General features: G+C 45.0%; 2 protein-coding genes across 3 annotated transcripts; both read right to left on the minus strand.

Annotated features, from left to right (window-relative positions):
* Nucleotides 1-1,691: 1,691 nt before the first annotated feature.
* On the minus strand, nt 1,692-5,477 carry LOC149397727 (adenylate kinase family protein). Its single transcript, XM_089615825.1, has 16 exons — nt 5,151-5,477; nt 4,955-5,059; nt 4,684-4,812; nt 4,456-4,590; nt 4,135-4,356; nt 3,948-4,045; nt 3,546-3,684; nt 3,439-3,474; nt 3,270-3,350; nt 2,779-2,917; nt 2,604-2,683; nt 2,444-2,509; nt 2,336-2,365; nt 2,145-2,254; nt 1,862-1,999; nt 1,692-1,725 (listed from the first exon to the last, which is right to left on the minus strand). Exons 1-16 carry the CDS (start codon nt 5,352-5,354, stop codon nt 1,692-1,694), a joined length of 1,746 nt encoding a protein of 581 aa, XP_089471951.1. The 5' UTR covers nt 5,355-5,477.
* Nucleotides 5,478-6,124: 647 nt separating this feature from the next.
* LOC149397728 (Endomembrane protein 70 protein family) lies at nt 6,125-9,628 on the minus strand. Of its 2 annotated transcripts, XM_089615822.1 has the most exons (3): nt 9,384-9,627; nt 8,235-9,215; nt 6,125-7,439 (listed from the first exon to the last, which is right to left on the minus strand). In XM_089615822.1, exons 2-3 carry the CDS (start codon nt 9,200-9,202, stop codon nt 6,434-6,436), a joined length of 1,974 nt encoding a protein of 657 aa, XP_089471948.1. In that variant the 5' UTR covers nt 9,203-9,215; nt 9,384-9,627; the 3' UTR covers nt 6,125-6,433. The 2 variants fall into 2 exon arrangements, with proteins under 2 accessions (XP_089471948.1, XP_089471949.1); XM_089615823.1 differs by having other exon boundaries at nt 8,235-9,628.
* Between the last annotated feature and the right edge of the window lie 17,108 nt (nt 9,629-26,736).

The following is a 26,736-nucleotide window of genomic DNA, read 5'->3' on the forward strand; positions in this document are numbered from 1 at the left end:
CAGTTAACCATAACAACAATCTCACAAAAAATGAAAACGAGACTTACCTTGAGCGAGAAACCCTAAATCGCGATCGGGGGAGAGAGAGCGAGAAACTGAGATCTTGGGTTGAGCGAAATCGTGGGTTTGGTTGAGCGAAATCGTGGGTTGGGTTGAGCGTGGAGGTTGAGCGACCGAGTGAGAAGAAGAAGATGAAGATGAAGAGGTGTGCAAGAGATAGAGCGAGAAGAGAGGCTAGAGAGCGAGGAGAGGCGCGACAGAGAGAGAGAGAGAGCGCGAAGATGGGTTGGGTTGACCGAAATCGTGGGTTTGGTTGAGGGAAATCGTGGGTTGCGTTGAGCGTGGAGGTTGAGCGACCGAGTGAGAAGAAGAAGAAGAAGATGAAGAGGTGTGTGTGGAAAGTTTTGAGAAAAAAAAGAGTGAATTGGCTTTGGAATGGTTTTTTTTTCGTTTAAATGAGTTTTAAGGGTATAATAGTCTTTAACCAGTGGTCTAGGTACTACATGTGTCAAATTTTTCATTTTGGGCTATATTTGGTAAGGGACATTCATATGGTATTATTTGTGTCAATCCCCCTTAAATATAATCTCGTAAAACTTGCCGAAAGTGTATGAATAATGTTTTTTAAATCAATCGCAATAGCAGGAATGGTCCGTCTAAGTTTTATTTATCGTGAAAACAATGATTTTCAAAAAAACAATAAGAAAGAAAAACAGTTCTCTTAGCTGTTATTTATATTAAATATTTTTAGTGCAAATAGTGTTTCATTTTGAATGTTCGCTGGTGTGGTCTTATTAATGTAATATATTTAGGGAAGGTATGTGTATTAAGCTTAAAAGATATTCTTATATTTCTGAATGTTAAACGGATAAACTACGCATTTCGATCATTTCGATTAAACACATGTGATATTTTTTCTATATTTTTCTCGCCAACTCTTCTGTCAACCTTTTTTTTTTCCTGGCATCACATATTATTTATTTTCTCGCCAACTCTTCGAGTTCTCTTTAATTATGCTTTTGCGAAATGCTATGCATAGGCTACATATTCCAAGTTCTAGTTAGTTAGCACTTGATTGAATGATGTGTTTTCTTTTCTCATGAATTGTTTGGCAATGTCATATAATATTCATCTATAAATCAACACAACGAGAGCACTGAGTTGTGTGTGAGCTGATTCAGGAAGTACTTCAGGCGAAAGAAAAAAAAAATTGAATAAAGCTGTTACCATAAAGAAAAGAAGAAAAAAAATAAACATGTGACATGTTCTGTATTCACAATTATTAAACAAGAATGCGTCTCTCGTGTGCCATAATGATACTAAAAAATATCTATACATCAAAGTAGTACACTGAAGAGTATAATACTTTCTCGAACCATGCCTTTCTTTTTCTAAATTCAATCTCCAAGTACTCAAAACTTTGCATCTTCTTTAATCTCATGAAAATCTACAGAATCACCAAGCCAAGTAGCCGTAACTTAAGGTAAAATTTTCAAATTTCTAAGGTAGCCTTACCTTATATAATTAAAGCAAATACTTACTGATGAAGCAGGCAAAATCTACCTCGTTAATCGCTACTCGAGCAAAGCGTTCAAAACACCCCTACAGAAGAAGAAAACCTCGAGCTAGTCGGTTAAAATTCTAAAATTACCAAGCCATATTTTCATGAATAATTTTCTTTCTTCTGTTTCTTACCAAAATCCCATGCCTTTTTTCGTTTGATCTCTGTGGAAAAATTAAGATTACAAAAAAGTAGTTCAATTAGAAGAAATTAGTTCAAAATAACAGCTGAGTAAATACCTTTCAGTTCACACCAAGAATAAAAATATATTCCAATGGAATATGACCAGACACGTTTTACCTTGATTTCCCATCGAAAGCGTCGTTGATTTCATCAGGGGTTGGTCTCTGAGGAAACTTTGTCACCGTAACATATTTTTCTTTCCCGAACGACTCATCCACTCTCTTGTACAACTCATACGGATAAGGATAAGTCATCCTAAAAAAATAAAAATAAACTAATATTAGTACGTAAATTTTGCATGAAAATTCTCCGACGCACTACGAAACTCGCAAACCCGAGAAAACTATGCGGTATTCTTTATTTAAGTAATTTAATTGTTTACGAAAGTAATTAGGCTGACCTAATCGCACCCATGATCGGGTATTGAGTTCCAGCGTAATAGAGAAGCCGAAAGAAATAGCAGTTCTCGAACGACGCAGCGTACGCCAGTCTCTTGTCACGGCCCATTGTCTTTCAAAAATTAAATAAATGCACACATAAATATATGACATTGCCAACCAATTCAAAAACAGAAGATAAAAGTTTACTTACTTGCATGATTCCACTAGAAGCCGGTAAATCCTGAAATACAGAGAAATTTGTGAACTTTTTAATCATTAAAGTTATTCCGAGCTATGACTAAAATGAATCTTCCGAAACCTTGAGCTTAGGGTTGACGAGAACGACCGGTCGATCCCCAGCAGCTTTTGTCATGGCTTCTAGATCCTGCACAATCAACATTTTCTCAGTCGAAATTCAAAGTAAATAATAATTATACTAAATTTAAAATAAAAACAAAATATAACTAGTTTATACTTACTTCAATGATACAGTTTCCAACGGCATTTTGAGGAGCGATTAAGATAAACATGTCGTCTTGTTCGTCTACTTCCGAGGCACCTAGATAAAGCCAACAACAACACTTCTCTTTTCTTGTTTGGTCGCGCAACAGAAACAAAGCAGGGATTTGAAAGCTGTGTTGTGTGTGTGTAAACCTATAGATCCGATGTTGATGAAATTTCCTTTCGCGCCATAATCACCCCAATCCATGAACTCCAAAATCTTTCTTGTGCCGGCAAGTTGCAAAGGCATTCCTGCGAGAGCACCGGCACCCATAGATCCTTGGACACAAACCTTTCAGAGAAAAAAAAAAAAAATTATTCGGGGTTACCATACCACTAATCGGTCTACTAAATCCGTTTAGCGTAAAAAATTTATATATAAAAAATAAAAAAATAAAAAAATAAAAAAAAAATCTTGTTCTGGTCCATTGATAACCGAGGCTAAAACTGCGGTAATTAGAAATGCAAAAGTAGGAAAATAACTTGATATTATCATAAACGCCTATAAAAATATCATTGTAAACCAAGAACAAAGACATACTCATTCAAACCGAATATGTCTAATCTTTCGGGAGTTCTTGTTTGAAAAGTAAATCCTTTTTTTCTTTTCTTATTATAGTGAAATTAGGATGATCGAGTTATACCTTGACGCGTTTTCCATCATCGGCAAAAGAAAGAGCGATATCCCGAACAAGTTCCATTAACGTGCCTATTCGATAAACGTCCTGTTCATGGAGCTCATAATCAAGAAATAGTCAACGCAGAATGAATCTTAGGGAGTTTAATCAATGAAAATAAAACCCAATCCCTTACCATTTCCGGGTTCAGCTCGGGGATATTAATCTCCACCTATAGAAGAAGTGTTAGCTTTTTTTATTTTTGTTTTTCTCACACTATCTCATGGGATCAGTTAATTAAACCTTGAGGCGAGTTTTTCCATTGCTTATAGCTCTCTGCGTGGCTTGTAACACATCGTCGTAAAAATATTTCCTGATTTCTTTTGAATGAGGAATGTTGTTCAGTCTAGTAGGGATTCCTATCCAGATTTCCTGTAACAAACTACCCAAAAAATAAGAACAGGAAGAAAATATATGGGGGAAAAATCAATAACTTAACGAATTTTTTTCCATGAAAGCTTGTAACACAACTTATAGCCCTAAACCTTTGAAGACGACTTCTTCAATTCGCTACCACTTTGAAGTTTTGATTTCTCTGAAACATAGAAATGACTCGATTACCCAAAAAAAAAAATATATATATATATATATATATATATTATTATCCAAATGGAAATCAGACTTTGAATATGTTGCTGCATAAGCTTACCTAATTTTTCTGTCTTTTCTTTCTCTCTCTGAACTTCTGATAGCAATGATTCAATGTCCGCAAACACTTGTTGCTTCGAACGATTCCCATCAATCTTTGCAGTATTCGATCAGAAATTTCTTATAATTTGTACTCCTAAAACCAAGACGCATATTCAAAACTAAAAAAGCATCGCCGAAATACCTTTCTCATTACGCTTGAGTACGTCGATAAGATCGCCGACACGTTTCGCTTGTATATATCGAGGCGTGATTTCACCTTCTCCTCGGTATCGTCCGAACGCGTAACAAGCCTCTCTTTGATCTCTTCGGTCTCCGGCGGGAAACTCGTGACATGGTAGATCTTCCCCGTTTCAGGGTCCAATCTCCTCCCAACGCACCTGTCGATCAGAGTTTCATTGGGAACCTGAAAAAAAAAATCTGATCAGATCATACCACTGTTCATAACGACCCCAAAAGATCGAAAAAGAAATTGCGGGCAATATTATAATTTATAAACACGTACGTCTAACACGATAAAGATATCGGGCCTGATATTCATCTTCTCGAGACTCTCTGCCTGTGCCGGGCTGCGAGGAAAGCCATCGAGAAGCCATCCTCTTTCCTTCGCGTCAGCTCGGGAGAGCCTCGATTTCACCATCTGTTTTTGTAGAAAGAACCGAAGATAATTTATTGTTTCAATGTACACAATAATAATTCATTTCGAGAAATGTGATCAGTGTGAAATTCATACAGAAGTCACGATTTCGTCGGGGACTAGGCGACCGGAGTTCATGTACTCCTTTGCCTTGTTCCCGATCTCTGTCCCGGCCGACACCTCGGCTCGTAGAAGATCACCAGTTGATATGTGTACCAATCCATACTGTACAAAAATTCGGCGAAAAAAAAGGGTTCACTTTAGCATATTCGTCTGATATATAGACAAATTTGAACATGCCGTAATATTTGAGCTCAAAACCGTTCATCTTAGAGAAAATTGAAGTGAATACGTAGTGAGATCATACCTTCTGAACAATGAGCTCGCATTGTGTTCCTTTGCCCGAAGCCGGAGCACCCGAGATCATCACCTTCAATGGCTGGCTTTTCGCTGAACAGTTCACTTTCACAGCCTTCCCAACAAAAGGACGAAATTTATCAGCAAGTGAGCAACAAAATATCGAAACGCATTGAATTTTGGGTGTTAGACTTGGATGAACTAACCTTGGTCTTGGAGGTGGTTTTTAAGAAGGTGACATGGTTGTTGTTGCGTAGAGTGAGAGAGAAGGGCTTGTATGATTGTTGGGAAGACAGAAAAGAAAATGAATTGGAAGGAGAATGAGAAGAGGATGAAGAAGAGTGAATTGAGAGTGAAGGAGTTGAAGAGAGATTGGCTGAGCGAAGAGGAGTGAGTGAAGTTGACGCCATTGTTGTTGCTTGTTGAGTTTCTCTGCTCTTCAGAGAGAGAGAGAGAGAGAAATGGGCTTCAAGGTTCAGTGGCTGACACCAACTGACAAACGGTCACCACTTATTTCTCTCGTTAGTTTATTTTTTATTATTATTATTAAAACTTTCCGTCAGCTTTTTTATTTTTAATGATAAATGAATAAGTTACCAACAAATTGTTCAAGTATGATATACCTTTTTTTTTTTTTTGAGGGAAGTATGACATACCTATTGAAGTCAAACTGTAAATATATTTAGTAAAAAAAAAAAACATATCTCGTAGTCACATTATAATCATAATATTCTTCTAATAGTATAAAAATATAGAAAAATACCCTTTTATCTTTCAACTTTTTTTTCCAAAAAAAAAATTAAATGAATGCCCACTTATGAAATCATTTTGAAGTTGGTATGAAGGTCCATCACTTGTAAAATTAACACAGCAACAAACCAAAAGTCGACACAACAGTTATGAACAAAAAACAACTTGGGTTTCTCAAATTTCTGTGTAGCCCATACCTTCATATGAGCAAGGACCGTTATTAAGAAGAGAGCTTGGAAGTTTTGAAGTCCACCATCATTGAAGAGCAAAATTTAATTACAGCCAAACTTATAAAGAGTATTTAAAGCATTGCACTTTCATAATGATCTTGATTGTCAAATGCCATATTGATATCATGAACCTTTTAATCCATTCTGCCAAACTTTACGCCACAAGAAATATGTAATCATAAAAACTCCAAACAAAAAAATAAAGTAAAAATGTTTGCCTTTCTTTTATCAATTTAAGAAACTAACGCTACATCACAACACAGAGCTCTCTCTATTACAAGTATCAATCACTGTAGAACCATTTCAGCTATTCAAAAGAATATTCAAAAGCTAAAAAAAATATTGTTCGAAATTATTACTCGCCGCTATCGCGTTTCTTCTTTCATCTCCCTAACAATACCACAGAGCAAACCAAAATTCGACACGAAAAAAACAAAAAACAAAAAAACAACGTAAACAACACATCGACGACTAATAATAAAGAACAACCTCCAACACATATCTATTCTCTAGTCGAGCTTGACAGAGGAGAACAAGTAGTGAACGAACCAGAAGGACGAGAGAAACCCGACAGTCCCCGTGGAGAGCATCACCGCGATGGCGATGAACAGAGAGTATCCCAGGTACAGCGACGCCGAGACGGGCCCGCTCAGGCTCTTGAGGTCGAACACGAGGTAGTTGACCGAATACAGAAAGATGTAAATCGCGACCGAGCCCGAGGCGAAGAACGACTTCCACCACCACCGCCAGTCCTCGACGCAGAGGTGCATGTAGGTCAGCACGAGCGACACCTCAGCGCAGACCACAACGAGCAAGACCATGACAATGAGCAAGAACCCGAAAACATAGTAGACCCGACCCATCCAAATGCTCGACATGATGAAGAAAAGCTCGATGAAGAGAGTCCCGAACGGAAGCGTCCCGGCTCCGAGGACGAGCATCCAAGACGGGTATTTCTGCGCCGGAACCTCCCTCGGGATCTGGTTCGTCCTGACGGGGAACTCGATCGGGGCCGCCTTGGCGCCCAAGTAACCGCCGACCATGGTGAGAGGTACGGCGATGCAGAACCAGAAGAGGACTAAGACGACGAAGAGCGAGAACGGGATCGCGCCCGTGCTCCGGCTCCCCCAGAGGAGGAAGTTGAGCGTGGTGAGGATCGCGAACGAGATTCCGGGGAAAAAGCACGCGGAACGGAATGCCACGGAGGTCCAGCTTCCGGTCCCGCCGAGGGTTCGGAAGAGGCGAACGGAGACGTATCCGGCGGCGATTCCGAGGATCATGTAGAACGAGAGCATTCCGGTTAAGAGGGCCCCGCGGGAGGCCGGGGACATGAAACCGAGGGCGGCGAAGAGGATCGTCACGACGGCCATTCCGAGGATTTGGACTCCGTCGCCGACGACAACGCAGAGGAGGATGGGATTCGCCGGGGCGCGGAACACGTCCCCTACCACGAGCTTCCACCCGGAGAGCTCCTCGTTCATCTGGGCCTGGGCCTCCTTGTCCAGCTCCTCGTACCTAAAGAAAGACGCATCCATTCTCGGTTAAATAAACTTTTTCAATTTTTTTTTTTTTTTTTTTTTGTAAATGAAACCGAAATTTATGTTGAAGTTAGCCATAGATTTGTGATTGATATCATTATGAAAAGTTGGTTAATTTCGAATGCTAACCGAATATGCACCTTAACTCGCCTAAACATCCCTTTTCGGCCATAGTAAAATCTCGGTTTGCCAAGCATTTGTGATTAATTCAATCATAAAAAGCTGATTTATTTCCAATGTTAACCTAAGTCAAGCAAGTATGTATATGTACCTTTACTTGCCTAAGATATATTATATTAAAATCTCGGTTCACCAAGTATTTGTGATTAGTTTAATAATAAGGTCTGTTATCTTTGGGATGTTAAGTTAGCCTAACTCAACTGGATATGCACCTGCACTCGCCTATAGATACATTTTCGGTTAAATAAACAATTTTGAACGAAATTAAGGCTAAAGTTAACCATAGTATATTCTCAGTACACCAAGAATATGTGGTTATTTTAATTATAAAGTCTATTAATTTGGAATGTTAAGCTAACCCAAGTCAACCAAATTTGCACATTTACTTGCCTAAACACGCATTTTCTATTAAACACACAATTTAGATTTTTCTAAAAGAAACCGAAACTAATGTTAAAATAAACCCTTGAAAAACTTGGCATCTGTAATTAATTTAATTTAAATAGATCAAAGAAATAAAAACGGTTAATTTACGCTAACCTATCCGAAAATGGGAAATTAGTTTAACCGAAACTAAGTTGAGCAATTATACCGGGTAAGATCGCGCCTGACGGTGCGGAGGAAGATGACGAGCACGATCCCAGCCAAGAAAGTGATGACCATGAGCGAGTTGAGGATCGAGAACCAGTGAACCTTTGAGCCTTCCATCTTCAGATACGCGTCCCACCTCGATGGCCACTTGATATCGCTCTCCTCGAACGCCACCTCGTACGTGAACGCCAACGGCTCTCCCTCCTTCGCCGGAGCCACCACCGAGGTCGGATCGCACGCGACCCTCCCGGGGTACTTATCGTGCATCTTCAGCCCCTTCGTCACCTCGGGGTCGTGCCTTGTGTTGCAAGGCACCACCTCGAACCCCACCACCATGTACCCGAGCGCGTCGCCGTCGCCGGATTTCGGCTCCGGCGGAATGAGCTCGGCCGCGTCTCCGGTGCCCATGACGCCCGAAACGTTCGGCTCCTCGTACTTGTGGACTAGGACCTTGAATTTCAGGTGGTTGAAGACGTAATAGCTTCCTTTGAGCTTGACTCCGACGGGGAATCCGGTCCATCGGAGCGTGTATCCCTCTTTCTGGGTGTAGCGGATCGCCGGGAGATTCTCGAGGAGGAGGTTGACTTGGTACATCTCGTCGATCCTCTCTGACAAGAGCTTGAATTCCTCACCCGACAAGGGTTTGGTCTGGCAGAGGAAGATGTCGGACTCGTTCTGGAACGTCTTGAATCTGTACGGAGAGCTCTCGATCCGGTCTCCCATGAGAAGCTCGCCGAGATTCTCGGCCATGTCTTTGACTCCGCCGGGCGGCTGGCAAAAAGGGAGGCTGTAGTATTTGAAGGGCATTTCGGTCTCGATGGAGGTCAGAGAGTTGACTTTCGGGCTCAATTCGTCTCCGACGAGGTGCTTGTGGGGGTAGCTTCCGGGGAGGTAAAACCCGTGGGCTTGGGTTGCGATCATCGTCGAGATAACGAAGACCCAGATCGCCAGTCTGTTTGAAGGCTTCATCTTTGGCTCAGATCTGGAAAACCCAGATCGGGAAATGAAAAAAAATGAAAGACTGTGTCAAGATTCAAGAAAGATTGAGATCTTTGGTTTCGCTTGACTGTATTTTTCAATCAGAGACTCGCGAAAATAAGTTTTTGAAGAAGTGCGAGTTTTAGAGAGATGAAAGAGAATGGTAACTGACCTTTGGAGAGGAACTAGTCATGTGAGAATGGGAGAGATCTCGGAGGTCTGTGAGTCTCTTGTGAATTTTTTTCGGGGGTTAAGGCAAAGAGGGAAAGAGAAAATCACGATATTGAAGAGTATTTGTGGGAGTGATTTGTTTGTGACACGAGAAAATTATTTATATTTTCACTTTGCGTAATTAAATACGTCACCGACGAGGCGACGAGTCTCTCTCTCTCTCTCTACTTTACGTTTTCTTATTTAATAACACTATTATTACAACAAGTGGTCCTCTCTTTTAACACTTTAACATTGTTGTAAGCAATTTCCAAAGACCAGACCTTTTTTTCTTTGAGATTTAAAAGAGAATAGTTACGAAGGATTGAAATGTCATCATAAATTTAGGGTATTTAATTTACCATATCTCGACGATTACCAGCAATTGATATGCATTCACCCACGAAGCTAGGTAGTACTGAAGGGGGGCTTAATTGTCAAACAGTAAACAAATAATACGTATATATGCTATATAAAATAAGAGCTCGGTTATTATGGGAGAAATTTCATTAATTGGGCTTAATAAAACATTAAATATCAAGTGTAGACTTTAATGTTTAAAAATATCATAAAATGGACTTTTATATCGAAAATTGACAAAAATGTCCCTGTGACTTATATTATCGATTTGAACGACTTTCCCTCTCACTCTCACTTTATCTCACTCGCTCAAATCTCTCATCTAAAAAAGTTTCCCGTACGATATCATACGATATAATACGACCCTGTACGATTCAATACGATATACTACGATGGCGTACGATAAACAAGCTTCAATCTCCGGCGGCGCTGATGCTCAGAAATCCCGAGTTCTCAAAACGTCGAAAAATGTGAGTTTTTCAACTAATTTCTTGTTAAATCTCATCGAAAATAGTCAGAATATGTATTAGGACTTAGGATTTATCTGATTTGTGGTTATTTGAGCTGTATTTTATCATAATTAGAAAGTTAGGGTTAAAAATTGGGGCTGAAATACGATGAGAATCATGCATCGTACGATGTCGTACGATGATGTACGATGTCGTATGATGAAATTCATGGAGATGTACGATGCGATACGATGTGTACGATGGGTTTAAGTTTTTTTAAAAAAAATTGTCGTGCGATGCCATACGATGATGTACGATAGTTTTTTAAAAAAATGTAAATTTTTTTTATTTACGATGCTATACGAGTCTGTACGATGCCATACGATGAATTATGATTCTGACCTAATTTTGTCGTTTTTTAGGACAATTTGAACTACATATACAACGTCTCATTCCCGGGTCGTATCACCTACGGTGGGACGGGGATCTTGAAGCTCGTACGGAGGAGATTTGAAGAGCTCGGGATAAAAGATCGAATCCTCGAGACTCCGTTCGAGCAATTTTTTTCGGAGAGCGAGCTCGGTTTCTCACCGGTGCTCGTACATACTTTCCTTCAAAAGAAGATCGAGGCGACAGTACGGGGGGAGATACATTTTGGTATCGGAGGCAAACGAGTAAGATTTGGACGCCTCGAGTACGCACTCGTCTCGGGGATGAGCTATGAAGACGGTCCGACTAAAGCCGAACAAGACGAGCGAAACAGCGACCGATTGATCACAGACTACTTGAACGGCGTCGTCGGAAGCAAGTTGAGCGCGTTGATCAACGCGCTCACCAAATATCGGAGCCATGACGACGCGTTCAAGCTCGGGCTGCTCGTATTTGTGTATGGGTATCTTCTGGGACAGCCGGCCAACAAATTCATCGAGGAAAGGTGGCAGAAATTTATATACATCGTAGAAGACCTCCCCTTCTTCTTCAAGATGCCTTGGGGAAATTTGAGTTGGGCGGAGACATATTCCAGCCTCTCGGTGAACCTAAGGCATTATCACGAGACGCTGCACAAGAAGGTGAAGGACAAGCCGGACGTGGCTCAGAAAGAGGCCAAGCACACATTGAAGGGTAATCTTCATACCCTTCATTACTGGGCGTACAAGGCTATCCCAGAGTTCCGGATGAGGTTCGTGTGCCCAGGATGCACTCGTGGTCTAGTAATGTGGTCATCATGGGCAAAGACATCGAGGCCGTCCTGAATAAAAAAAAACGTTAACTTTTTATTATTTAACTTTTATTAAATGTATGTTACATTATTTTGGAATATTAATAATTGTTTTTGGTTTTGTAGGTGGGTGTTCTTCAAATGCTTAGACCAAGGGCAGCAGAGAAAGAATTTCACTCTCCTCGAGACACAGATGAGCAAATATCTATATCCCATAGACGTCAAGGGAGAAGACGCGACAGAGCCACGAGATATCGATGAAGAAATAGATCTAGTCGCGACTGTTGCAGAAGATGTCATCGTCGGAGACTCCGACGACGAACACGTGTCAGACACTCCACGTCTTGGTAGTCCGACCACTCCCGCAATGGGATCGAGGCCCACACTGACCACTCCCGCAGTGGGATCGAGGCCCACACCGGCCCCTCGCGCCGACATTCCCGAGCCCTCTGTCCTAACACGAGAAATGTGAGAAGAAATACGAGCCTCCCAAGAACAACTGCTGCAATCACAAGGGATGGTCTTACACGCTCTTAACACGAACGGGCGTAGAATCGCGCGCATCAGGCGAGACCAGGTTAGATTTAAATCAAGTTATGTTTAAGTTTAAATTTCATTTTAGAGTTAAGTTTAAATATAATTTAACGTTTTGAATTTAAATTTCTTTTTAGAGTTAAGTTTAAATATAATTTAACGTTTTAAAGTTAAATTTCATTTTAGAGTTAAGTTTAAATATAATTTAACGTTTTAAAGTTAAGTTTAAATTTTATTTTAGTTTAAATTTAATTTAACGTTTTAGAGTTAAGTTTAAATTTAATTTAACGTTTTAGAGTTAAGTTTAAATTTCATTTTAAATTTAATTTAACATTTAAGAGTTAATTTTAAATATAATTTAACGTTTTAGAGTTTAGGGTTAAATTTATATTTTATTTATAGTTTTTGTGACAAGTTTAAATTTCGTGACATATTTTGTTACTTTGACTTGCAGCTTGATATGTGGAAGAGGCTTAACATTTTCTTCGAGGACCAAACGGGCTTGCCTAGGGTGACATTCTCACGACCCAAGCTGATGGTCGTCGTAAACGCCGGACCCCTCCTCCTTTTCCTCCTCCTCCTCCTCCGACGGCTGGTCAAAAGCCGGCATCTTCATCGCACGAGTCGTCTTCTTCGCATCGCGAGTCGTCGAAGAAGTCGAAGAAGCCGTCTTCTACGCATCGCGAGTCGTCGAAGCGATCGGAGATTAGGCCGGTGACTTCGCCGAGGTTCTCGACGTCTTCGTCGAGTCCTCGTAGAGAAGACATTCCGGATAAGCAACGCCGGCTCACAACTCCGCTTAAAAGGAAAAGCGACAAGGCCATCGAGCTGGGAGCAGAGCCCGAACCCGTGTAAAAAATCTACTAACTCCGTATACGTTACCTCTTTCGGAACTACGAATGCACGCGTATCTACATTGGTGAAAACCCATTGGTGTCCTTCCTTCTCCCATGTGCCGTTAACCATGACAAAAACTGCAAAAAATAGTCAAACTATGCTAAATTAGCTTATCTATCATACAGCATCGTACAGAGTTGTATCGTACAGAATCGTATAGCATCGTACAGCATCGTACAGACCGTAATTTTTTTTTCTAAATTTCATCGTACAAAAAAGTTAAATCTCATCCTACCATATCATATACAATCGTACAAAAAAGTTAAAACTCAAAATTTTGGACTATGTTTTCAGGTTTGATCGATTTTTATTGCTACATTATATCATATACAATCATAAACTTTGCAAAAATGATTAAGTTAGTAATCTTACCCATGATTTTTTTGAAACCCGCTTAAGTAGAGAGGATTTGAGTGTGATTGAAATGATAAAAATGAAGAGTGAGAGATGTATAGGGTTCAGAGAGGTATTTTTGTCCGATTTTGGGTCAAAAGTCTATTTTTAGATATTTCTCAAAATTAAGGTCTAATATTGATATTAATTCAATTATTAAGCCCAATTAATGAAATTTCTCTATTATGATGTCTCTAATGATAACATATCACTTGATTATTTGAATTTCAATCACTTCATCAACTTTTTATTGACTAAAGAGTGATTGATAACAATTTTATTCTTTACTTTACCCTCAATGTATATCATTTAGTCCAATTATGTTTCGGTAAGGGTTCTATTCCAAACCCAATTAATGAATAATATGAGGCATTATCGGTTAGAAGCTTACTTAATCGGTTAGAACAATTTCCACTACTACAAATTAACATATTAGGTGCGGAAGGGTATTAGGTGCGATATGTCGCACCTAAATGTCGCACCTAAGCACATATTAGGTGCGACATGTCGCACCAGATAGTCTTCCAAGCGACTAAAAATTTCGCTGATGATTAGTGCTATCCGGTGCGACTTTGTCGCACCCGATATGATATTGCCGCACCTGATACTATTGGGTGCGACATTTGTCGCATCTAATACCATTAGATGCGACATCTGTCGCACCTAATGGGTTTAAAAATTTAAAACGGTCGGCAATTCTCCCCGAATATTTTGGGTTCTGGAATTTCACATTGGGTGCGACAGTGTCGCACCTAATAGTCATATTAGGTGCGACATTGACGACTATTAGGTGCGACACTGTCGCACCTAATAGTTTTAGGGTATGTTAAATACCCGAGCGTCTTCTTCTTCGCCCAAACCGACTCTCTCACTCTCTAACTCTCTCTTCTCTCTAACTCTCTCTCTCTCTCTCCGACGCTCGTCCCCGGCGCGACCAGCCCCGCCTCCAGCCTGCCACGCGTGACCCCATTCCCCGGCGCCGTGAATCTCGCCGTCCTCCAGGTACGCCTCACTCTCTCTCTCTCTCTCTCTCTCTCTCTCTCTCTCTCTCTCTCTCTCTCTCTCACCCTCTCTCCGTCAATCTCACTCTGTCTCTCTCCGACCAGGCCCGACCCACCCGAACATCCTCCGGTGAACTAGTCCTCACCTCGTACACCGCTCCGGCCTTGCTCCCCGGTAGTTCACCACCTCGCTCCCTCCTCGAACACCACCGAGAACGGCCTCAGCCTCGCTCACGCACAACAGCCCGCAGGACCATCACCTCGAACGGCCTCAGCCCTCGCTCACGCACAACAGCCCTCGGCCCAGCCCCCGGCCCACCTTCGGCCCAGCCGTCGCCGCAGCCCCGTCGTCTCGCAGCCCCGTCGTCTCAGTGCTTCGTCGTCGCCTCGGAAAAACGTTAGTTATTTGTAATTATTAATATTTATAGATTATTTAATATTTTTAGATTATTTCATATAGATTAATTAGTAATATATATGAAAATATAACTTTGATTAGATGTTAACACGTTTAATTAATTAATTAATTAGTAACATGTTTAGTTAGATTAATTAGTAATATATATGAAAATAGTAACATGTTAGATTAAATGATAATATAACTTTGATGAAAATAGTAGCATGTAGTAATAGTCAATTTTTTTAATAATGTGTAACATGTTAGATTAGATTAATTAAGTTAAAAGTAATATATTAAATTAATTAGTAACGTGTTTAGTGTAATTTAATGTAATTGTAACATGATTTGTTTAAGTTGATTGCAATTTGTTGAAAATTTGGTTAATTAATTAATTTAATACTTTTTTAGTTAGATTAATTAGTAATATATATGAATATATTTTAAAATGAATTAGTAACATGTTAAATTTAATTTAAACTTATTGAAAATTTATTGCAATGGAGCTACGGAGGTTCAATTTAGTATTTAGTATGTTAATAAGATAGTCTTGATTGGTTATATATGTGTTTTTTTTTTAATTGCAGATTTTGGTTAGTCAATATTTTAGGGGAAACTCTGCCGAATTTTCGGTAGAATAAAACGTATTTGTCAAGAAAATTAACTCTTTTGATAATATATTTTAACGAATTAACTAATTTGTCGAAATTGGTTAACTCGTTAATGAAATCAGTAGTGAATTTGTATATATTAACGAATTCTAACCACTTTTTCATTGTCAATCACAATTTGAATTTAATACATGTCAATCACAATTTCTCTTTCATTGTTACAAATTCGCTCTCGAATCTTTCAAATATTAACGATCCACTATCAATTTTCTAACAATTCATCACTCTCAATTTCATAATAATTCACTCTAAATTTCAAATATTAACGATTCACTCTCAATTTTACCTCTCAATTTCCTAATAATTCATTCTTACAAAATGAATTCTAACGATTCAGTTTTATATCCCAATTTCCCGTCTCATTCAGAAGAATGTCAAATCCAAGTAGGGACTGGATTACCGAGAACAATCAGTTGAGTTTGCAATATAAAACAGGGGTTAACGAGTTTATCCGCGTTGCAAGCAGACTCCCGAACGAAAACGGTCATTATCGTTGTCCTTGTAAGTCTTGCAATAACGTGAGATGTCTGGACATCGGGGTCGTAAAGAATCACCTTTTGAACAAGGGGTTTACTCCGGGATACACCGAATGGTATCATCACGACGAACGTCGAATGGTAGAAGATGCCAGCGAGACTAACCAAAGAGGAGTCGGTGGATTGCACGATGCTCTCCATGATATAATGGATCACAAGGACTTCGACGATTTTACGGATCCGACTCCGAGTGAAGTGCGTGCAGATGAGCAAGTGGAAGATTTGTTCGCTGAGTTGGAAGCAGAATTGTACCCTGGGTGTAAAGAGTTTTCGTCTTTGTCGTTCTTGGTTTCGTTGATGCACATCAAAGTCACGAACCATTGGACGAACAAGTCGTTTACAGAATTGTTGCAGCTCTTGAGGAAGTCTCACCCAATTGGTAATCGAATTCCGGAAAAACACTACGAGGCAAAGGCGAAGCCGAAGCGTTTCGGCATGGGATACGATATGATCGACGCGTGCATCAACAATTGTGTGTTATTTCGAAAAGATCTCGAGAAAGCTGAAGTGTGCCCAATTTGCAATGAGAGCAGATGGAAGCCAACCGGGAAGAATGTATCACAAAAGATATTACGATACTTTCCCTTGAAAGATCGATTGAAGCGATTGTACGCTTCTCGACACACGTCGCTTGAGATGCAGTGGCATGAACGAGATCGCGTCAAAGAAGAAGGCGTTTTGCGACATCCTGCAGATGGTTCGACGTGGAAGAATCTACATGAGAGACACCCAAATTTCGCTGCAGAGCCTCGTAACGTACGTCTGGGACTAGCTTCTGATGGGTTCAACCCGTTTGGGGAAATGAGTCTAGCGTATAGTATGTGGCCCGTGGTACTAACTGCGTATAACTTGCCACCTTGGTTGTGCATGAAAAAAGAGTACTTGATGCTAACGCTTTTGATACCTGGACCGAGCTCACCTGGAAAAGACATGGACGTGTTTTTAGAACCACTAGTTGAAGAGCTGAAAGAATTGTGGGATAATGGATTCCAAGTGCGAGACGGGGCGAACGATGAAGTGTTTCGGTTGCGTGCCGCGCTTCTATGGACGATAAACGACTTTCCGGCTCGATCGTATTTGTCGGGATGGAGTGGCCAAGGGTATCTTGCTTGCCCCACGTGCAACATTGAGACGCCATCTATGAAAATTAGAAACAGGGTTGTCTACTATGACCATCGTCGATTCTTGCCTACGCCTCACCGATTGAGGAAAAGCACTGATCACTACGTAAATCGTCACGAGAAGCGCCTGAAACCTGTCAAGTTGACTGCGCAAGACATACTCGATCAGTTGACTAGTGTGTCTTCCACGACAACCGGCAAGCATATCGGTAAACAAAAACGTGTTGAGTGCGAATTGAATTGGACCAAAAAGAGCATCTTTCATAAGTTGTCTTACTGGTCAGAATTGGAGTTGAAGCACAACATGGACGTCATGCATATAGAGAAGAACGTGTGCGAGAATCTTCTCGGGACGATGCTCAGCTTGGAAAAGAAGAACTACGATACGGAGAATTCGAGATTTGACTTGATGGACTTGAAAATCAAATCTTCTCTGCACTTGAGACAACAAAGGAATGGGTGGTACAAACCGCCAGCAGCGTACACGTTAACGCTTGAGCAGAGACATCGGTTTACCGAGTTCCTCCAATCTGTTAAATTCCCAGACGGGATCGATGGAAATTTGAAGAAAAATGTAACTGCTGACGGGAAGCTCACAGGTTTGAAGTCGCACGATTGTCACGTGATCATGCAGAGGCTGTTGGCTGATGGTATTCGCCCTTTTGTGCCAAAACCGATACAAGAGATGATCTCAGAGCTCTGCAACTTTTTCAAGTTGATCAGTTCTAGAACCCTGAGAGTGGACGATCTCGAAAAAGCGCAAGATTCAATCATTGAGATATTGTGTAAGCTTGAGATGATATTTCCGCCAGCTTTTTTCACGATCATGGTTCACGTGATAATTCATCTACCAGATGAAGCGTTGTGTGGCGGTCCGGTGCATATGCGATGGATGTACCCAATTGAGAGATACCTTGGAACGTTAAAACAATTTGTCAGAAATAGAGCTAGACCCGAAGGCTCCATTGCGGAAGCGTACGTTATAGAAGAGGCATTGACATTTGTTGCAAGGTATCTCGAAGATAAGAAAACTGTCGATGAAGTTCAAGTGCGGGAACTTAGTGTTTTTCGATCTGAAAACTGTGTGCCTTACGGGATGATGAAGCCGATAGTTTTAGACGACGACCAAAAAGAGAAGGCGGAGTGGTACATTTTTACCAATTGTCCAGAAATCGATCCGTATTTGATGTAAGGGAATCTTTCATTTAAATATGTACATTGTTGTCGGTCCGTCTCGGACCGACAGGGACTAAGGCGTCACTTCGGCCCACGCGACCGGTGCAAGGCCTCGAGCGGCGAAACCTGACCTCGGCCTTTGGCCGGCCCAAACCAACGGCCGGCCCAAAGGTCAGCCGGCCGGCGGCCGGCCATATGATCAGCCGGCCAGCGGCCGGCCATATGCTTGGCCGGCCTGTCGCCGGCCCAAAGGTCAGCCGGCCAATGGCCGGCCATATGCTTGGCCGGCCTGTCGCCGGCCCGAAGGTCAGCCGGCCAATGGCCGGCCATATGCCAAGACCGGCCCTCCTCCATGGCCGGCCGGCTCTCCAAGGCCGGCACTCCAAGGCCGGCCTCCCTCCATGGCCGGCTCTCCATGGCCGGCCCTCCAAGGCCGGCCCTCCTCCGTGGCCGGCTGGCTCTCCAAGGCCGGCGCTCCAAGGCCGGCCTTCCTTCCACGGCCCTCCTCCATGGCCGGCCGGCTCTCCATGGCCGGCTCTCCAAGGCCGGCACTCCAAGGCCGGCCTCCCTCCATGGCCGGCTCTCCATGGCCGGCCCTCCAAGGCCGGCCCTCCTCCGTGGCCGGCCGGCTCTCCAAGGCCGGCGCTCCAAGGCCGGCCTTCCTCCATGGCCGGCACTCCAAGGCCGGCCCTCCTCCATGGCCGGCCGGCACTCCAAGGCCGGCCTCCCTCCATGGCCGGCTCTCCATGGCCGGCCGGCGCTCCAAGACCGGCCTTCCACGGCCGGCTCTCCATGGCCGGCCGGCACTCCAAGGCCGGCCTCCCTCCATGGCCGGCTCTCCATGGCCGGCCGGCGCTCCAAGACCGGCCTTCCACGGCCGGCGCTCCAAGGCCGGCCCTCCACGGCCGGCGCTCCAAGACCGGCCTTCCACGGCCGGCGCTCCAAGACCGGCCTTCCACGGCCGGCACTCCAAGGCCGGCCCTCCTCCAAGGCCGGCCCAACCTTGCTCACTCGGCCAAGGGGTCTTCAAACCACCCATTGGCTGCCTATAAATACAAGGGTCCTTCCCTTGACCCAGGTAATCCATTCTTGAGTACTGAAACGCTGCCGAACTCGTACCTCGCTCGTTTCTCTCAAGCTTTGGTCTCTAAACACCCCTAAAGCCTCTATACTCCACCTCAATCACACTAATGTTGAGCGTCGGAGAGGTAAACAGGGGCACCCCCCCTGTTTTCCCTTTGTAGTTCACGTGTTCTCTACTCCTTTTCAGGTACTCCGGCGAACTCAAGGGACATCCACAGCTAATGGACGACTTGGGATATCAAGTCCGACACGCTCGAGTCAAGACGAGGCCACTTGGTCCGGCCTTGGGTCTAACCGTCTTTGGCTCCTAAATAGTTGTCCGAAAAACAGCGACAACATTTTGGCGCTAGAAGGAGGGGATCTCTCGACCTTGACGACGCATTCCCTCTACCAGTTTTCTCCCTTTGTTATCACGACTCTCGAGAGATGAGTCATCTACCCACTACCTCCGCGGGTACCCAAGCGACGAGCTCGAGGTACGGTCTCCGAAACCTCGCGCACCGTCTTGAAGGGCAACCTCGCGATAGCGAGAGCCAGCCCCAAAACCCGGTGAACGACCCCGAGGCCGAGCTCCGAGAGGACACGGCCCGGCGGCTCGCGGAGCTCCTTGACCGTCCCGGCGTTGACAGCTCCCTCATCGCCGGTCTCCTCGGCTACGACGTCGAGGATCGATCTGCTCAAGATTACTCCGACCCCGAGTACGTGGAGGAGTCGAGGACCGACGAGGCCACCCCTAGCCTCGCTCAAACGCGACCCGAGAGGGCCAACGGTGCGTTGGCCAAACCTTTGTGCCCGGCACGACAACAGGCACGGTCACAGTCCCGGGGACTCGCCCCCTCGGTTTCAAGAGGTGGCCAGACACGGCCCCTCGCCGAGGAGAGAGCGACTCTGGTAGACGATGGGGCCGACAGCCAAAGCGCCCGCCGGACGGCCCGACCAAGGGCGACCTCACCTCGCCCCGCGCTGAGTGCGGACCTTAGAGAGCGCTTGACGGCGCAGAGAAACTCCCGAGGGGAGGATCTCCGCCAAAGGCTAAACTCTCGAAGGGACGCGCTCCCCGCCGCAACTCTCGGCCGGCCGCAGGCCAATGTCGTGGACCAAGCGTCCAACGAACGCGAACCGGTGACCCCCGTGGCCCCGACGGTTGGCCCTGCCAACGGGCTTGATATGGTCACAATGATCCAGAGCCTCCAAAACCAAATCATCGAGATGAGGGAATCAGGGAGGCAAAGGCCGTACGGAGGGATCGAGGAGTCATACTCTCCCTTCGCCGCACAAGTCCTCGCGCAGCCATGCGTGGGAAACTTTAAGTTACCGTCCATTCCCCCCTATGATGGACGTACGGACCCTCACTTCCACGTCCAACACTATGAGACGTGGATGACGATGCAAGGGCAGACGGACGCCACCCTCTGCCAAGCCTTCAGCCTGACCCTCACAGGGTCGGGCTTTGAGTGGTTCCAAAGTTTGAGGCCTGGAAGCATCCCGTCCTTCCGGGCCTTGCGAGAGGCTTTCCTCGCTCGCTTTGCCACGCTTGTGGCACAAAAGAAATCGAAGACCCACCTCTTCTCCATTCGACAGGGGAGAGATGAGACATTGAGACAATACCTCGCTCGCTTCACCGAGGAGTCTCACAAAGTCGAGGGCTTCGACGACAGGGACGCCATCACGGTGATTACCGAGGGAGTTCGCACGAGCGACTTCCTCAAGTCCATTGTCGGGCAAGTCCCGCGAGACATGGCGGAGCTGATGACGAGAGCCCGCACACATATGGGAATCGAGGACTATCTCGATGGCCGCGATGGCCGGAAGTCAGGAGGACAAGGTAGTCGCCACCGCGAAGAACGAGACGAAGATCGCCCCGACCCTCAAAGCAAGAGGAGCAAGGGAGGCCGGGCCCCTAACGGTCGCCCCCTCTCCGGTCCAAGATCGTCGCACGTTGATAACTTCCGAGCGTTATCAACGTACACCCCGCTGAACACTCCGCAAGAGCGAATCCTAGCTCTACACCGCGACAAGCTAGGAAGTCCGGCTCCCCTTGCGAAGGACCCCGCGAAGAGGGATCGAAATAAGTTCTGTGAGTACCACCAGGATCACGGGCATCTGACGTCCGAGTGCTACCATCTTAGGCGTCAGATCGAGGCCCTGATTCAAGACGGGAGATTAAAAGAGTATGTCCTGAGAACGGTCGGGGCAGCCACGGTGCACGAAGGCCATCCATGGCAGGGAAGGAAGGGTCCGGCGACGGTGACTGTCATGGACCAGGCAGCGATTGAAGAACCGGAGAGCTCACAGCTGCATGTCGTGGGCTAAGCCCGTCCCCTTTTCTCATTATGTCATTTTATTTCCGGTTTTAAGACAATCTCGAATTTCAATAAGGCCAATGGCCCAGGGATGTAATTTTTGACTATTTGTGCATGATAATTGCATCACATTTCACCTCGAAGTCTCTGTCTTGCTGCATTATAATTTCTAGTCTCCTCTACGAGTACACGAGAAACTCGGGGGGCTAATGGGAAACAATGCTAAAAAAAAAAAATAGACACAAAAAAAGACGCGCAAATCGATTATGCCTTCGTTGGCAAGTCGAGAAAACAAGACGCGCACAATACAAAAAAGACGTGCAAATCGATTATGCCTTCGTTGGCAAATCGAGAAAACAAGACGCGCACAAAACAAAAAAGACGCGCAAATCGATTATGCCTTCGTTGGCAAGTCGAGAAACGTAAGACGCGCACAAAACAAAAAAGACATGCAAATCGATTATGCCTTCGTTGGCAAATCGAGAACATAAGACGCGCACAACACGACAAAGACGTGCAAACCGATTATGCCTTCGTTGGCAAGTCGAGAAAATAAGACGCGCACAACGCAATAAAGCCGTGCAAATCGATTATGCCTTCGTTGGCAAATCGAGAACATAAGACGCGCACAACACGACAAAGACGTGCAAATCGATTATGCCTTCGTTGGCAAGTCGAGAAAGTAAGACGCGCACAAAACAAAAAAGACGTGCAAATCGATTATGCCTTCGTTGGCAAATCGAGAACATAAGACGCGCACAACACGACAAAGACGTGCAAATCGATTATGCCTTCGTTGGCAAGTCGAGAAAATAAGACGCGCACAACGCAATAAAGCCGTGCAAATCGATTATGCCTTCGTTGGCAAATCGAGAAAAGTAAGACGCGCACAAAACGACAAAGACGTGCAAATCGATTATGCCTTCGTTGGCAAATCGAGAAAAGTAAGACGCGCACAATGCAAAAAAGACGTGCAAATCGATTATGCCTTCGTTGGCAAATCGAGAAAAGTAAGACGCGCACAAAACGACAAAGACGCGCAAATCGATTATGCCTTCGTTGGCAAGTCGAGAAACGTAAGACGCGCACAAAACAAAAAAGACGTGCAAATCGATTATGCCTTCGTTGGCAAATCGAGAACATAAGACGCGCACAACACGACAAAGACGTGCAAACCGATTATGCCTTCGTTGGCAAGTCGAGAAAATAAGACGCGCACAACGCAATAAAGCCGTGCAAATCGATTATGCCTTCGTTGGCAAATCGAGAACATAAGACGCGCACAACACGACAAAGACGTGCAAATCGATTATGCCTTCGTTGGCAAGTCGAGAAAGTAAGACGCGCACAAAACAAAAAAGACGTGCAAATCGATTATGCCTTCGTTGGCAAATCGAGAACATAAGACGCGCACAACACGACAAAGACGTGCAAATCGATTATGCCTTCGTTGGCAAGTCGAGAAAATAAGACGCGCACAACGCAATAAAGCCGTGCAAATCGATTATGCCTTCGTTGGCAAATCGAGAAAAGTAAGACGCGCACAAAACGACAAAGACGTGCAAATCGATTATGCCTTCGTTGACAAATCGAGAAAAGTAAGACGCGCACAATGCAAAAAAGACGTGCAAATCGATTATGCCTTCGTTGGCAAATCGAGAAAAGTAAGACGCGCACAAAACGACAAAGACGCGCAAATCGATTATGCCTTCGTTGGCAAGTCGAGAAACGTAAGACGCGCACAAAACAAAAAAGACGTGCAAATCGATTATGCCTTCGTTGGCAAATCGAGAACATAAGACGCGCACAACACGACAAAGACATGCAAATCGATTATGCCTTCGTTGGCAAGTCGAGAAAATAAGACGCGCACAACGCAATAAAGCCGTGCAAATCGATTATGCCTTCATTGGCAAATCGAGAAAAGTAAGACGCGCACAAAACGACAAAGACGTGCAAATCGATTATGCCTTCGTTGGCAAATCGAGAAAAGTAAGACGCGCACAATGCAAAAAAGACGTGCAAATCGATTATGCCTTCGTTGGCAAGTCAAGAAAAGTAAGACGCGCACAACACAACAAAGACGTGCAAATCGATTATGCCTTCGTTGGCAAATCGAGAACATAAGACGCGCACAATACGAAAAAGACGCGCAAATCGATTATGCCTTCGTGGGCAAATCGAGAAAACAAGACGCGCACAAGACAACAAAAGACGTGCAAATCGGTTATGCCTTCGTTGGCAAGTCGAGAAAACAAGACGCGCACAACACGATAAAGCCATGCTAATCGATCACGCCCTCATTGGTAGATCGAGAAAATGAGCCACGCACGATCGACCCGAAAGAAAAAGTCGTCCCTCGCGACGCGCGAAGACCATTCCTCATGACGCAAACCCAATCTATATGAAAGCGTGGATTCTGAGTTTCCACTCGATCTACGCTCGACCAGAAACTCGGGGGGCTAATGTTGTCGGTCCGTCTCGGACCGACAGGGACTAAGGCGTCACTTCGGCCCACGCGACCGGTGCAAGGCCTCGAGCGGCGAAACCTGACCTCGGCCTTTGGCCGGCCCAAACCAATGGCCGGGCCAAAGGTCAGCCGGCCAGCGGCCGGCCATATGCTTGGCCGGCCTGTCACCGGCCCAAAGGTCAGCCGGCCAATGGCCGGCCATATGCTCAGCCGGCCAGCGGCCGGCCATATGCTTGGCCGGCCTGTCGCCGGCCCAAAGGTCAGCCGGCCAATGGCCGGCCATATGCCAAGACCGGCCCTCCTCCATGGCCGGCCGCGGCTCTCCAAGGCCGGCACTCCAAGGCCGGCCTCCCTCCATGGCCGGCTCTCCATGGCCGGCCCTCCAAGGCCGGCCCTCCTCCGTGGCCGGCCGGCTCTCCAAGGCCGGCGCTCCAAGGCCGGCCTTCCTTCCACGGCCCTCCTCCATGGCCGGCCGGCTCTCCATGGCCGGCTCTCCAAGGCCGGCACTCCAAGGCCGGCCTCCCTCCATGGCCGGCTCTCCATGGCCGGCCGGCGCTCCAAGACCGGCCTTCCACGGCCGGCTCTCCATGGCCGGCTGGCACTCCAAGGCCGGCCTCCCTCCATGGCCGGCTCTCCATGGCCGGCCGGCGCTCCAAGACCGGCCTTCCACGGCCGGCGCTCCAAGGCCGGCCCTCCACGGCCGGCGCTCCAAGACCGGCCTTCCACGGCCGGCGCCCCAAGGCCGGCCCTCCACGGCCGGCACTCCAAGGCCGGCCCTCCTCCAAGGCCGGCCCAACCTTGCTCACTCGTCCAAGGGGTCTTCAAACCACCCCTTGGCTGCCTATAAATACAAGGGTCCTTCCCTTGACCCAGGTAATCCATTCTTGAGTACTGAAACGCTGCCGAACTCGTACCTCGCTCGTTTCTCTCAAGCTTTGGTCTCTAAACACCCCTAAAGCCTCTATACTCCACCTCAATCACACTAATGTTGAGCGTCGGAGAGGTAAACAGGGGCACCCCCCTGTTTTCCCTTTGTAGTTCACGTGTTCTCTACTCCTTTTCAGGTACTCCGGCGAACTCAAGGGACATCCACAGCTAAGGGACGACTTGGGATATCAAGTCCGACACGCTCGAGTCAAGACGAGGCCACTTGGTCCGGCCTTGGGTCTAACCGTCTTTGGCTCCTAAATAGTTGTCCGAAAAACAGCGACAACATACATAATCTAGCTCATTGATTTACATCTAATTACGTAATGTTAACAGTGAGCATTTGGAACTTATACAAAATAACTCTAAAGCTGGAACTGCAGATTCTGATCTCGAAGCAATGCACAGAAAAGAATTCAAAATTTGGTTTGCGAAAAAGGTAAATCGAAAGGATTCATTTGCTGAAAGCATACTAAAATTGCTACTAAAATTGCTAATGACATCATCTTAATTTGTATATTCCAGATTTATGACATGAAAGTTAGTGGTTCCGACGTGTCTGAAGAACTTTACGCATTGTCTACGGGATCTATGCAAATCGCTCATCAGTATCCGAGTTGCTTTGTGAATGGCGTGAAGTTCATCACTCGTCGTCGTGATAACCAACGAATCACCCAGAATAGCGGTGTTTGTGTGCCCCTGAACGACTTCAACTTTTACGGTCGAATGGAAGACGTAATCGTGCTGAACTATACACATAACTGTCGTGTCGTACTGTTCAAATGCATATGGTATGGTGACAAGTACAATGCAGGACGTATAGTGCACGTTGATAAGACCACCGGAGCAACGAGTTCATATACCGCCAAAGAGTGGTTTACAGAAGAGCCGTTTATACTCGCGACTCAAGCGAAACAAGTGTTTTACATCCAAGATCTCGTTAAGGGTCGCGAATGGGAAATCGTTCAGGAATGCAATCAACGTGGGATATGGGACATTCCTGAAGTTGATCCGACCACTTCAGCATCGATTCCATTGACAATAGAATTTTCAAATATCGACCGTCTTAATCATCGACACGAAACTGCTACGGCCGAGCTTGTTAATGTCGTTGAAGATGATGAAGAAGTGGGACCCCTGGAGCGAACACAGTTCGCTACGATCAGAATGCGCAGGCATTCTACCAAGACGTCAGGGAGCAAAATCCGTTGATCGGGACGTTCCAAAACCGATTAGGAAACCTGATCAAGAGTACCATTCCGGTCGACCTCCCAGACTGGAATCATGTGCCTGCGCAGAGTGTGGCGGCTCTTATGAACTCGATTCATAACGAGTATAACTTCGTTTATGAACATCCTGAGAGTGGCGAGCTTGTGCCTGCAGATCCTATTCGCAACGAGATTGATATGGCTATCATTCGCGATGCGAAGAGGATGCACCGTGGTCAGAAGTTGAGGTTGTCGCAGCTCTTCTTCAAGACATTTTGCGGGAGTAAGGATCTCGCTAAAAATGAAACTCCCGATGGCTACAACCAGGAAGCCTGGTTGAAAGCAATAGAGACGTTCGACTCGCCGGAGCATAAGGTATGAGTTGAACTTCCGATGATTATTCGAATTTCTTAAAATTAAATTTGACGTATTTATGTCTTGCAGGCGAAATCTCTCCGCAGCCGGGAAAATTCGAAGATGAAGAAGACGAAGGCGAGGCAAGGCTCGCTTAGTTTTTTTGGTCATCGCTCGAGGAACATAAGTCTCTTAAAATTAATATGCAATATATAT

Source organism: Urtica dioica, chromosome 5 (assembly GCF_054948205.1).
Source record: "Urtica dioica subsp. dioica isolate 48M chromosome 5, U.dioica_male_clone48M_v1_H2, whole genome shotgun sequence".
In the NCBI taxonomy this organism is placed as follows: domain Eukaryota; kingdom Viridiplantae; phylum Streptophyta; class Magnoliopsida; order Rosales; family Urticaceae; genus Urtica; species Urtica dioica.

Coding starts and splice junctions, on each gene's coding strand:
- LOC149397727 (XM_089615825.1), bottom strand. CDS start 5,354: ATGGCGTCAACTTCACTCACTCCTCTTCGCTCAGCCAATCTCTCTTCA. Junction 2,000..2,144: donor CCGATCATGGGTGCGATTAG/GTCAGCCTAATT, acceptor TTATTTTTTTAG/GATGACTTATCCTTATCCGT. Junction 1,726..1,861: donor GCTTTCGATGGGAAATCAAG/GTAAAACGTGTC, acceptor ATTTTTCCACAG/AGATCAAACGAAAAAAGGCA.
- LOC149397728 (XM_089615823.1), bottom strand. CDS start 9,202: ATGAAGCCTTCAAACAGACTGGCGATCTGGGTCTTCGTTATCTCGACG. Junction 7,440..8,234: donor GTCAGGCGCGATCTTACCCG/GTATAATTGCTC, acceptor GTCTTTCTTTAG/GTACGAGGAGCTGGACAAGG.